The sequence below is a fragment of the Moschus berezovskii genome, chromosome 14, assembly GCF_049115385.1.
Source record: "Moschus berezovskii isolate FMDL1 chromosome 14, NW_MosBer_1.0, whole genome shotgun sequence".
Taxonomy (NCBI): Eukaryota; Metazoa; Chordata; class Mammalia; order Artiodactyla; family Moschidae; genus Moschus; species Moschus berezovskii.
The window spans coordinates 53909720-53921766 of NC_142473.1; the positions used below are offsets into that span (position 1 = coordinate 53909720).

Consider the following 12047-nt stretch of genomic DNA (forward strand, 5'->3'; position numbering starts at 1 on the left):
AATTGGCCACTTCTAATTCTGTAGCATTCATCTGCAACTGAAGACCTGTCTGACACACACATTTTTCTATGCTGGTCTGCTAAGTAGCAAGGAGAATTTTAGTGAGAACACCATAGTCAGTCTTGGTCTGGACGCAACTGTAAATTGAGAATATTTATTCATAATACTCTGCCATCTCTGTGTGGCTGCTCCAATCTCTCCATTGCGCCAGCCTCAAATCTCCCCAATAACCAAATATCCCATGTTCTATCTCTTTAGTGGCCTGCTGCTGCTGCTGCTGCTAAGTCACTTCAGTCGTGTCTGACTCTGTGTAACCCCATAGACGGAAGCCCACCAGGCTCCCCCGTCCCTGGGATTCTCCAGGCAAGAACACTGGAGTGGGTTGCCATTTCCTTCTCCCACTTGTATTTCAAATGGCAGGGAACTAAGCCGGTAATGAACGAAACTTGTCCTCTCCCAGAAAACATCATTAAGTATTTATGCACATCTTTTATTGATAATGTCCCCATTTTCAGTTTTGAATCACAGAAATAAATCTATAGAAAGCAAGATTTCAGTATGAGAAAAATGGAGCTTATGCTTGTCTTTGTAGTAATCTCTCATATATTTGAAGTAAAATATGGATGAAAAATGCCCTAAGTAAAATATTGATAAAAATGAGTGATGTGAGATGTGATTATTAGATGCATGTTTATGATCACCTGCCTTTCTGATGGGTGCAGATGTATGTTTGTGTGCTGCATACTGAGGGAAGTTTCTAAACATCTGAGGAATATGTGTATGTGAAGAGGTAGACTTACTCATTGTCTGCAGGTGTGTTTATGGAAAATGATTGAGTCTTTATATTTATTTGGCTCTGATGGTGTAAAGCAGCAAAAGATTGGTTAAGGGCACTTGCCATTCACAATCTGTGGAGATGAGTACATGTATGATAACAATATACTAGTATACGGGTGCTTTTGTTCCACATGTATTTTCATGTGAATATGTGTACACATATCAGTACATATTCAGAAGTGCTTCCGTCTTAGGGAATGAGCATTTTGTATATCTCTGCATGGCTGAGTGTTTGCATGAGTATGCATTACATTTTGTTTAAATATCTGCTAATTTAATATGCATCAGCCTCAAAAATACCCCTGTCCGTGATAAACCTTTTTTTTTTTACATGAGTATATGAAACTGTATGTGTTTCTGTATATCAGTATGAATAAACATGTATGAGTCCGTATGAATATGTCTGTGTTATGCGTGGGCATGCACATTGATTACCAGATGTGAGTGTCCTTTTGTGTGTGAATAGTGTAAATGGGAGATGACATAAGTGCTTCCTGTATACTTGTTAGGTATGTATGAGAAGACTTTCACAATTCCTAAAAGTTCAGCTGGTAAAGAATTCGCCTGCAATATGGGAGACCTGGGTTCAATCCCTGGGTTGGGAAGATCCCCTGGAGAAGGGAACGGCTTCCCACTCTAGTATTCTGGCTTGGAGAATTCCATGGACTGTATATAAAGTCCATGGGGTGGCAAAGAGTCGAACACGACTGAGCGACTTTCTCTTACTTTCATTCCTCAGTGGATTTGCCAAATATGGTGACTTAAATATCCCCACAACAGAAACCTGCCCCAAGCATATTTCTACCTTACATCTGTCAAGCATAATCAATTACCTGAACTGTTTTAATGAACAGGGATGTTCCGTGAAATGTATGGTATATAGCAGGAACCTTCATTCTCCTGATTGCAAGCCCTGACACTCGGAAGCTCCATCTAGTGGATGGAGAGGCAGAGAACCCAAGAAACAGGAGGGGGAGGTGTGAACTGGAAATAGGTTGGGAAGAAAGTACTCCACTGAAGGAAAGAATAACATTTTGGAGAAACTTAGATCTGCATGAGGAGTGGATGGGGAGATTTTGAAAAAGGTGATAATTATGGAATAATAAAGTCAAATGGGCATTTCAGAGTGATCAAATCCAGAAGAAAATTTAAAGAAACAGAATTGCAGAAGTGCAAAATAATAGTACAAAAGACTTATGAATTAAATTTATTTGCAGCTTAATATAAACTATTAATAGAAGGGCTGCATTGGTGGCACAGTGGTAAAGAATTCACCTGCCAATGCAGGAGACACGAGAGAAGTGGGTTTGATTCCTTAGTTGTGAAGATCTCCTGGAGGAGAAAATGACAGAAGCCTACTCCAGTATTCTTGCCAGTAAAATTCCATAGACAGAGAAGCCTGGTAGGCTACAGTCCTGGGAGAAAAGGTGGTCAGCAGGGGTTCAGGAGAGAGAGAAACAGTATCTGTGTTGGAACTCCATGATATATATGAGGCATGATGATACAGAGAGAGAGAAGAAAATTGCACTTATATATTGCATTTTTGAAGGTGTGAAAGTCAGTGACATACCTGAGGAGTCACAGTAGGGCTGGAAGGCTAACACAGATGAGTAGAAATAGAATAGAATTGGATTAAACAGTAAACGTTGTTGGGGGCCAGATGGTAAAGGGGTTATGGACTCTTGTTTTAAAGCAGTAGAAAACCGGATAGATTTGAGTAAAGACATCACAGCCACATTATCAGACAGCAAATTGGAAATAACACTGTGGGATCTGTATGGTGGAAGGATTAAAAAGAAGAAGAATTAGTAGTAGGGAAAACAATTGAGATAATGCAAATATAAACCTCAGCAAAGACCACAGCATTGTTGATGAGTGAATGAATTGGATTAGGGAGAAATATTTGATATGAAACAATGGAGCTTACTGTGTAATTGACAGTTACTTATTTGATACAAGAATCTATCTTTCTGAAAAAAATAAAGTATTAAGCTTAAGGCCAAAGTCATCTTTGAATTCCTATCCTCGATCCAGAATTAGTCCCTTTTTCACAGCCATTGCTACTCTAATCAAATCAATTGAATGCAAATCCTTCCAGGGCTTCTAGGCATTTAAGTACAAATGTAGCTATCCGGGAGACAGTGTACTCTAAGAGGGTTTTAAACTGATGCCATTGTATGGAAATCATTATAAATTTTTTAACTCCACAATATATTTTCATTCTTAACTATTAAGATTATTACTCATCATGACCATCTCCCTGATTAGTTATCGGAGCTAATTAATTGAAGAATTATAAAGAACTCTACTTCTTTTCTCCTTCTGCATACAAAAATCTTTTTTATGCCTCTTTATGCATATGAGAACCATTCTGTCTGGTTAATATATCAAAAACTAGAACTGCCAAATAAGGTTCTTGTTTTAATGAGTTCTGCCAAATTGCTCCCAAAAGGGCTACACACTTTTATAGTCTTGCAGCCTTGATTAAAAGCAAGGCCCTTAATCTTTACCAGAATGTAATTTTATCAGATTTTATGATTTACTCCATGTGGTAGGTAGGAAAAGTTTTATTATTTTGAAAATATGTATTATTTTTGTGACTGTTGGGGCTGATTTTATTGTATATTTTTTCAGTATTTGTACTTATAAGAAAAAAATCATATTTTGCCAAATTTGATATTAGATTACTCATCTGTCTTATTTATTTGTAGTTTTTTAATGTTTTTCAAATTCTAAACTTCATTCAGTAATGTAAGCTGAAAATATTGTTCCATTTAGGGATGCTCTGTTCCATTGTTTCCCTAATCTTTTAACCTCATATAAAATACCATGGTTATATTAGATTTTTTTTTTTTTTGCTGTGAAATTTTTTAAGATGAATCATGACATCTAACCTCTTAAAATTTTAAGTTGATACCTCTAGGCACAATGTTGTACAGAAGGTTTCTAGAACCTTTCATCTTGTATAACTGAAACTTTTTATTCATTAAACAGAATTTTCCCCCTCTTCCAGCAACCACCATTCTCCTCTTTGTTTCTATGAGTTTGACTATTTATTTACTTCATATAAGTAGAAACATGAGGTATTTGTCCTTCTATGACAGGCTTGTTTCACTTAGCATACTGTCTCTAGGTCCATCCATGTTGTTGTATATGGCAACATGGATTGCCATATACATTTTCGTTCATTCTTAAGGCTGAATAACCTTCCTTGTGGGCTTCCCTAGTGACTCAATGGTTAAAAAAAGAAAAAAAAATCTGCCTGCTAATGCAGGAGACACAAGGTTCCATCCCTGCAGCAAGAAAATCCCCTGAAGAAGGAAATGGTTACCTGCTCCAGTATTCTTGCCTGGGAAATCCCATGGACATAGGAACCTGGCAGGCTACAGTCCATGGGTTCGCAAAACATCAGTCACGGCTCAGTGACTAAATAACAACAATAGAAACAGCCTTCCTTGTGTGTTTACCATATTTTCTTTATTCTTTTATCCACTGATTGACATTTAGGTTGTTTCCATATATTGACTATTGTGAATAGTGCTCCAAGGAACATGGGGGTGCAGATATCCTTTGAGATTCTGATCTCAATGTTTTTGAATGTATACCCCCAAACCGATTTATGGATCGTTTACCAATTCCATTTTTAATTTTTTGAGGAACACTGTACTATTTCCCTTGGTGACTGCACCATTTCACATTCCCAGTAACAGTGTACAAGGGTTTCAATTTCTTCATATCCTTGCCAACTCCTATCTTTAAAAAAAAAAATTATAGTCATCCTAACAGGTGTGAGGTTATTATATAACTAAGATTTTATTTGCATTTCCTTGATTATTACTAATGTTGAGTATCTTTCCATGTACCTGTTGACCATTTGTATGTAATCTTGGGAGAAATGCCTAGTCAATTCATTTCCCGTTTTTAAAATGGAGTTATTCCTTTTTTTCTATTGAGCTGTAGAAACTCTTTATGTATTTTAGCTATTAGATATATCAGATATATGGTTTAAAAATATCCTCTTCCCTTTTGTAGGTTACCTTTTTACTCCATTGATTGTTTCCTTTACTATACGGAAGTTTTTCAGTTGATATGATGTCGCTTTTCGAATTTTGCTTTTGTCACATGTGCTTTTAGTGTCATACTCAAGAAATTATCACCAATTCCTATGTCATGAAGCTTTTCCCTTATATTTTCATCTAGCAGTTCCAGGTCTTATGTTTAAATCTTTAAAGCTTTTTGAGTTGATTTTTTGTTTGCAGTATAAGAGCCAAGTATAATTTAATATTTTGTACATGAATACATTTGTTAAGGTCTGATTTGGATTATTTGAATTTAAAATGCTTATGACATCCAAGTAGAGATTTGGGTGAGCTAAATATAGAATCATCTGGGGATATATTTATGATTCATCAATTTATAAAGTTTAGTTGAAGTCAAGAGGAATGTCGCTGAGGAAAAAGGAAATAGCAAAATAAAGATTCTCAAAAATACCAGTGTATAAATTGGATGGGAAAGGGCATGGAGAACTAAGAATATAAATTCTGAGAGGTAGAATTAAAAAGAGATGGAGAAACTGTTTCATAAGAGCCAAAGCTCATTGAGAAATACATCAGTTTAGGAAATGTAAGTGCCCCTAGATTTAGTAATAAAGGAGTAATGGATGACTAATGAGAGCAGTTAAAGTGAATTGAAATGTGTGTTAAGGCAGCACAGAAGTTAGATTGCCTGGGACTGGGAGAAGTAGAAAACATGTTTAGGGACTTCCCTGGTGGTCCAGTGGCTAACGCGCCATTCTCACAATGCAGGGAGCCTGGGGTTCAATCCCTGGTCAGGGAACTAGATCTCACATGCTGCAACTTAGTTTGCATGCTGCAACTAAGATCCTACATAACCAAATACACTTAAAAAGAAAAAAAGAAAACATGCTCATAGGCGTATAGACCCCTTTATGGGTGTTTTATGTTAAAGGGGGGAGCAAATTAGGAAAAAAGCTTACAGTGAAAAACAGGGTTGAGGAAAATGGGAAAATAATTTAAAGAGAGAATCTTTGTAGACAGCTATAGAAAGCGCTCTAAGGCAAGGGATGACTGTGGCAGGATACTAGAATGAGTCTGTGTATGTGTGCCTGGGGCAGGAGAGGGAGTGGGTAGGCAGTTTTAGAAAGCCTTATGCAAATTTGTCATAAGGTTAAATAAATCTTTCTAATCAGTTTTCAGTTTCCAGAGTTCAAAGTGGGATCCTGAAGTATGTCAACATTCCTCACCCACTCAGCTCCCAATACCAGCACTTCGATGGCCCCCACCTTCCTGTTGGTGGGTCTGCCAGGCCTGTCGGCTGTACCCTCCTGGTGGGCAGTACCCCTCATCACTGTCTACCTTCTGTCTGCCCTGGGCAATGGTGCTATCCTCTGGATCATTGCCCTGGAGCCCACACTGCACCGCCCAATGTACTTCTTCCTCTTCCTGCTCAGCATGTCTGATGTTGGCTTGGCCACAGCCCTGATGCCCACCCTGCTGGGTCTTGCCTTTGCAAACACTCATGCTGTCTCTGCCTCAGCCTGCCTCCTCCAGATGTTCTTTGTCCATGTCTTTTCTGTCATGGAGTCCTCTGTCTTACTCGCCATGGCCTTGGATCGGGCACTGGCCATTTGCCGCCCTCTCCACTACCCAACACTCCTCACCAATGGTGTTATCAGCAAGATCTGTGTGGCCATTGCTTTCCGATGCCTGGGTCTCCACCTGCCCCTGCCATTCCTCCTGGCCCACATGCCTTACTGCCGTCCACAGGTCCTGACCCATTCTTACTGCTTGCACCCGGATATGGCCCGTTTGGCCTGCCCCGGAGGTGGGGGAGCGGTCTATAGCCTCTTTGTGGTCCTGTCTGCCATGGGCTTGGATCCTCTGCTTATTTTCTTCTCCTATGGCCTAATTGGCAGGGTGCTGCAAGGTTTGGGATCCAGTGAGGATCGCTGGAAGGCTGGCCAAACCTGTGCTGCCCACCTCTCTGCTGTGCTTCTCTTCTATATGCCAATGGTCCTCCTGGCTCTCATTGATCGTCTCAGGATGCCAATCCCTCAGCCTGCCCATACTCTTCTCTCCTATGTCCACTTCCTGCTTCCCCCGTTGATAAACCCTATTCTCTATAGTGTCAAGATGAAAGAGATTAGAGAGAGAATCCACAAGAGATTGCAGCCCGGGAAGGTGGGTTGTGCTTAGTGAGAAGGATGTTTCCTCCATATTTGGTGGTTACCTGACACAAAAGTTTCCATGACTGAGAACTCGGTTCATCATGCATAAAATGTCATTCAGGTACACAAAAGTGCTTGTACACAGATATGTATTTCTGTCCCTTGAAGTGTTCATGTGCCTATTGATGAAAGTTTATGAGCCCTAGAGAAGGGGAGTGGTCTATTATGAGCCCCTATGAACATCACATCCATGGCCCAGAAAGAGTCAGAATCTAAGTCTTGTCACAACCATTCAGGTGTGTTAGGAGTGTGCGTATTCTGCATGTCCACCAGAATTCCCTGTTACCATTATTCTTAAATTTTCATCAATTTTATTAGTGGTGAATTTTACTTTACATCAGATTTTCCTAATAGAAACAGTGTCTTTCACATATCTGTAGGCTATTTTGTTTCTTCCTCTATGAATAAATAGTCTCTTCAAAAAGCCTTCATCCATTTTTCTACTGGATTGTTTATGGTTTTAAAAACAAATGTGCAAGAAATCCTTTATAAAAAATCCTTTTTATACATTTGCCAATATAGTATTTGCCTTTTTCATTATTTAAGCAACCAAATCTCGAGTAAATACAGTTTTACATAATCAAATCCACTTTTATATATCTTCATAATTTTTGTTTTTCATGTGTTGTTTTTAAAACAAGTGTCTTTAACCTGTTCTGCACATATTCTCTTAAGCCTTTTTTAAAAAGAACTGTTATAATGACTTTTCTTTCTAAGTCCAATGTTATGTTAACAAGGTAATTATGTACTCGTGGTAGCATCATCTATTAAATACATTCTCTTTTTCTCACTGAAATAAAAAACTATGTGTGTCATATTGTTGGCTTCCCTGGTGACTCAGATGGTAAAGAATCTACCTGTAGTGCAGGAGACCTGGTTCGATCCCTGGATTGGGAATATTCCCTGGTGAAGGGAATGGCAACCCACTCCAGTATTCTTGCCTGGAGAATCCCATGAATAGAGGAGCTTAGCAGACTACAGTCCATGGGGTTGTAAAGACTCAGACATGACTGTCTAAGCAGCATATGTGTCATATTTTAGGTGTGTGTATGGATATGGACTTTGCTTTAGAAATCTTCTTATGGAGTATGATATATAGGTGAAAAAGCTGGCTTAAAACTGCACATTCAATAAATGAAGATCTTGGCATCTGGTCCCTTCACTTCATGGCAAATAGATGGGGAAACAATGGAAACAGTGAGAGACTTTCTTTCCTTGGGTTCCAAAATCACTGCAGATAGTGACTGCAGCCATGAAATTAAAAGACGCTTGCTCCTTGGAAGAAAAGCTATGGCAAACCTAGACAGCGTATTAAAAAGCAGAGACACCACTTTGCTGACAAGGGTCCATATAGTCAAAGCTATTGTTTTTCCAGTAGTCATATGCAGATGTGAGAGTTGGACCATCAAGAAAGCTGAGCACTGAAGAATGGATGCTTTCAAACCGTGGTGCCAGAGAAGACTCTTGAGAGTCCCTTGGACAGCAAAGGAGGTCAAACCAGTCAATTCTAAAGGAAATCAACCCTGAATATTCATTGGAAGGACTGACGCTGAAGCTCCAGTACTTTGGCCACCTGATGCAAAGAGCTGACTCTTTGAAAAGACTCTGATGCTTGGAAAGACTAAAGGCAGGAGGAGAAGGGCGTGACAGAGGATGAGATGGTTGGATGGCATCATCGATTCAATGGACATGAGTTTGAGCAAACTCCAGGAGTTGGTGATGGACAGGGAGGCCTGGTGTGCTGCAGTCCATGGGGTCACAGTGTCAGACAAAATTGAGCAACTGAACAACAATATATGTGTCATATATATTCACATATCACTGATCTATTAGACCAGCTGCATAATGTGATTTGGTTAATATGAGGTATAAAGTGATCCTCTTTCAAAAGCGATTAAAAACTCTGAAATTCTAACAAGAATTACATTTTTAGTAGATTAAATATAACCAAATCAGCATTCATGATAAGTTTCCACATCCAACAATTTATGTATTTCATTTATTAAGAACATTTTTACACTTTTCAATAAAATTATTCACTTTATTTAAATCTATTTCTATGTAGTTTTTAAAATGTATGATTGTGTTGCTATTATAAATAAAACATTACCCCATTTCTCTCTGTGTGTGTGTGGGCGTGTGTGTGTGTGTGTGTTCTCAGTCATGCTCAAGGACTGTAGCCTGCCAGGCTCCTCTCGCCATGGGTTTCCCCAGGCAAGAATACTGGAGTGGGTTGCCATTTCCTTCTCCAGGGAATCTTCCCCATCCAGGAATCAAACTCATGTCTCCTGTCTCCTGCATTGGCAAGCGGGTTCTTTACCACTAGCATCACCTAGGAAGCCCTTAACATGTAATCACCTTGGGTGGTAAGGAGGAAAACTTTCTGTGGCCTGCACAAGGTCCTGAACCCAGGACCTTGGTTTTATTAGCACCAAACTCTAATCACCTGAGATAACTGGCCTTTTCTATCTCCATATATATAGTGCTAGATTGAGAAAAATAGTTTTTACCTTGCATTAGTATGTACTTTACCAAATTATCATAAACTTTTAGGAGCATTTTTAAATTTTTGTATTTTATTTGTATTTATTAATAGCATTCATAAGTAAAAATAGATGATAGGTAATGTTCCCCTAATATTCATATAAATTATTTCATTTTCTTATTTTATTAAATTCATTGGAATCTCCAAACCTGTTATGAAAGTTTAAGAGTGAACATAAAATGTTGTTTCTCATTTTATTTAAATGGCATTAGTGTTTCACTTACTGGCACTGCTAGATGGTTGACTGCTAGATCTTTGAATAAACTTTATAACACTTAAATAGTTCATTTATGTTGCATTTTTAAAAACATTTTAATAAGCTTACTTAATGAAACTCCAATACTTTGGCCACCTCATGTGATGAGTTGACTCAGTGGAAAAGACTCTGATGCTGGGAGGGATTGGGGGTGGGAGGAGACAGGGACGACAGAGAATGAGATGGCTGGATGGCATCACCGACTCGATGGACATGAGTTTGAGTGAACTCCGGGAGTTGGTGATGGACAGGGAGGCCTGGCGTGCTCTGATTCATGGGGTCACAAGAGTCAGACACGACTGAGCAACTGAACTGAACTGAACTGAACTGAACTGAATGAATCCTATTAAATGCTTTTTCAGCATTCACTAAAACAATAATAATTGCCTACTTTAATATGTTGAACAGTTGAAACATCCTAGTTACTTGTGATTACAGAAGAACACACTTTAAATGAAAAGTGAAAAAATCAAATTTTCAGATAAAATCCATTTAGTGACAAGATAAGAATACACAGTGATATATTAGAACATATTCTAGGAATACAGAAACAGTTACAGCCTCATATTTTATCAAACTATTTTTTAAGATATACTATATATTCTCTTAATAAACTAATTAGATGTCAGTCTCTCAATTTCATGCAGAAGGCAATGGCAACCCACTCCAGTACTCTTGCCTGGGTAATCCCACGGACGGAGGAGCATGATAGGCTACAGTCCATGGGGTTGTGATGAGTCGGACATGACTGAGCAACTTTACTTTCACTTTTCACTTTCATGCATTGGAGAAGGAAATGGCAACCCACTCCAGTGTTCTTGCCTGGAGAATCCCAGGGATGGCAGAGCCTGGTGGGCTGCCGTCTATGGGGTCGCACAGAGTCGGGCACGACTGAAGCGACTGAGCAGCAGCAGTAGCTCTTAATTTCCTGAATGAGAATACTGAGGGTGAGATTTTAAGAATGCCCCAGGTCTATAAAATTAGTTACTACACAGAATTTATTTTCAGATTTGCCTTAATTCAAAATCCCTGCTACAAAATACTCTTTTTAAATTATTGAATAAAAAAATTAAATTAAAAAATAAATAAAATTATTGAACAGAGAAACAGCTTGGTCTTGAAGAACAGTGATGAGTCTCTGAGAAACTGTTTTTCCCCAAAGCACACTCTTTCCTCCTCCCTGGAACACCTACCTCCATCTCCCCATTTCTTTACCGAGAGTAGAATGTTGGATAGAAAGAATGGTGGAGTCACATTGGCCCGGCTTAAAATCCTCAGTCCATTATTCCTCAGTGATTTGGCACTGGCTGTTCCATGTTTGAAAACAGGTGTAAATAAGAATTTCATGCAATCAAGTCTCTGTACCATAGTGTCTGAATATATAAAATATTCAATAAATGATAGTTTTTAGAATTAATCATGGAAATTAAAATAACTATATTTAAACTTCATATGCATATTCAATCTGAATAAAGAACTTTACAGTTGGAAGTTTCTTTAAGTTCCTACCACCACCTCATTGTATACATGAAACAACTGAAAGCATTTGAATGGCCCTTTGTAACTTGGTGGTAGATGAGCTAAATGCAGAATCACTGACTGCCTCCATGTGTTTATTACTTTACTAAGAGATGGGAGCAAAGAGCTCCTCATTTCACAGCAGGGCCTCAACTGCTCTCTCCTGGCTCTCCCTCTCTCCTGACCATTGGCCACACCCACATCAATCCTGTCACATCTTTGGTTTCCAGTGGTTGCTATTACCATTCATAGCACCGTTCTATCTCTGAAAATCATTCCATACCAACTTGAATGATTAGTTTCAGGAAGAACTCAAATGTTCTTTCTCCTCTCAACAGCACATATGGGGATAGAGCTATTAATAAGAACTTCTGGAACCATAATTTGTTCTCTAATGTTTATTACACTTCTTTATGCTAGCCATTTTACCCACACCCTATCATTTAGACTATTATTTTAGTTCAAATTGAGATACACCTGCCAAGCATATACAATGGATGAAGTATTTCATCTTGAAGAGACTTTTAAGTTTGAATCATTCATAACTCTTTCCTTGTGTAAATTCACAGTGTATCAATGACAGAGATGTATGAATGTTGATGATGTATATAGGTTTCCATCCTTTGTGCCCCAAGGATTTCCTC

The 12047-nt window shown here is 38.6% G+C and overlaps 1 protein-coding gene across 1 annotated transcript; it reads left to right on the forward strand.

Annotated features, from left to right (window-relative positions):
* The first annotated feature begins 6083 nt into the window (after positions 1-6083).
* On the forward strand, positions 6084-7052 carry OR51S1 (olfactory receptor family 51 subfamily S member 1). The gene has a single exon (XM_055422644.2). It carries the CDS (start codon positions 6084-6086, stop codon positions 7050-7052), a length of 969 nt encoding a protein of 322 aa, XP_055278619.2.
* Positions 7053-12047: the final 4995 nt, after the last annotated feature.

Coding starts and splice junctions, on each gene's coding strand:
- OR51S1 (XM_055422644.2), top strand. CDS start 6,084: ATGTCAACATTCCTCACCCACTCAGCTCCCAATACCAGCACTTCGATG.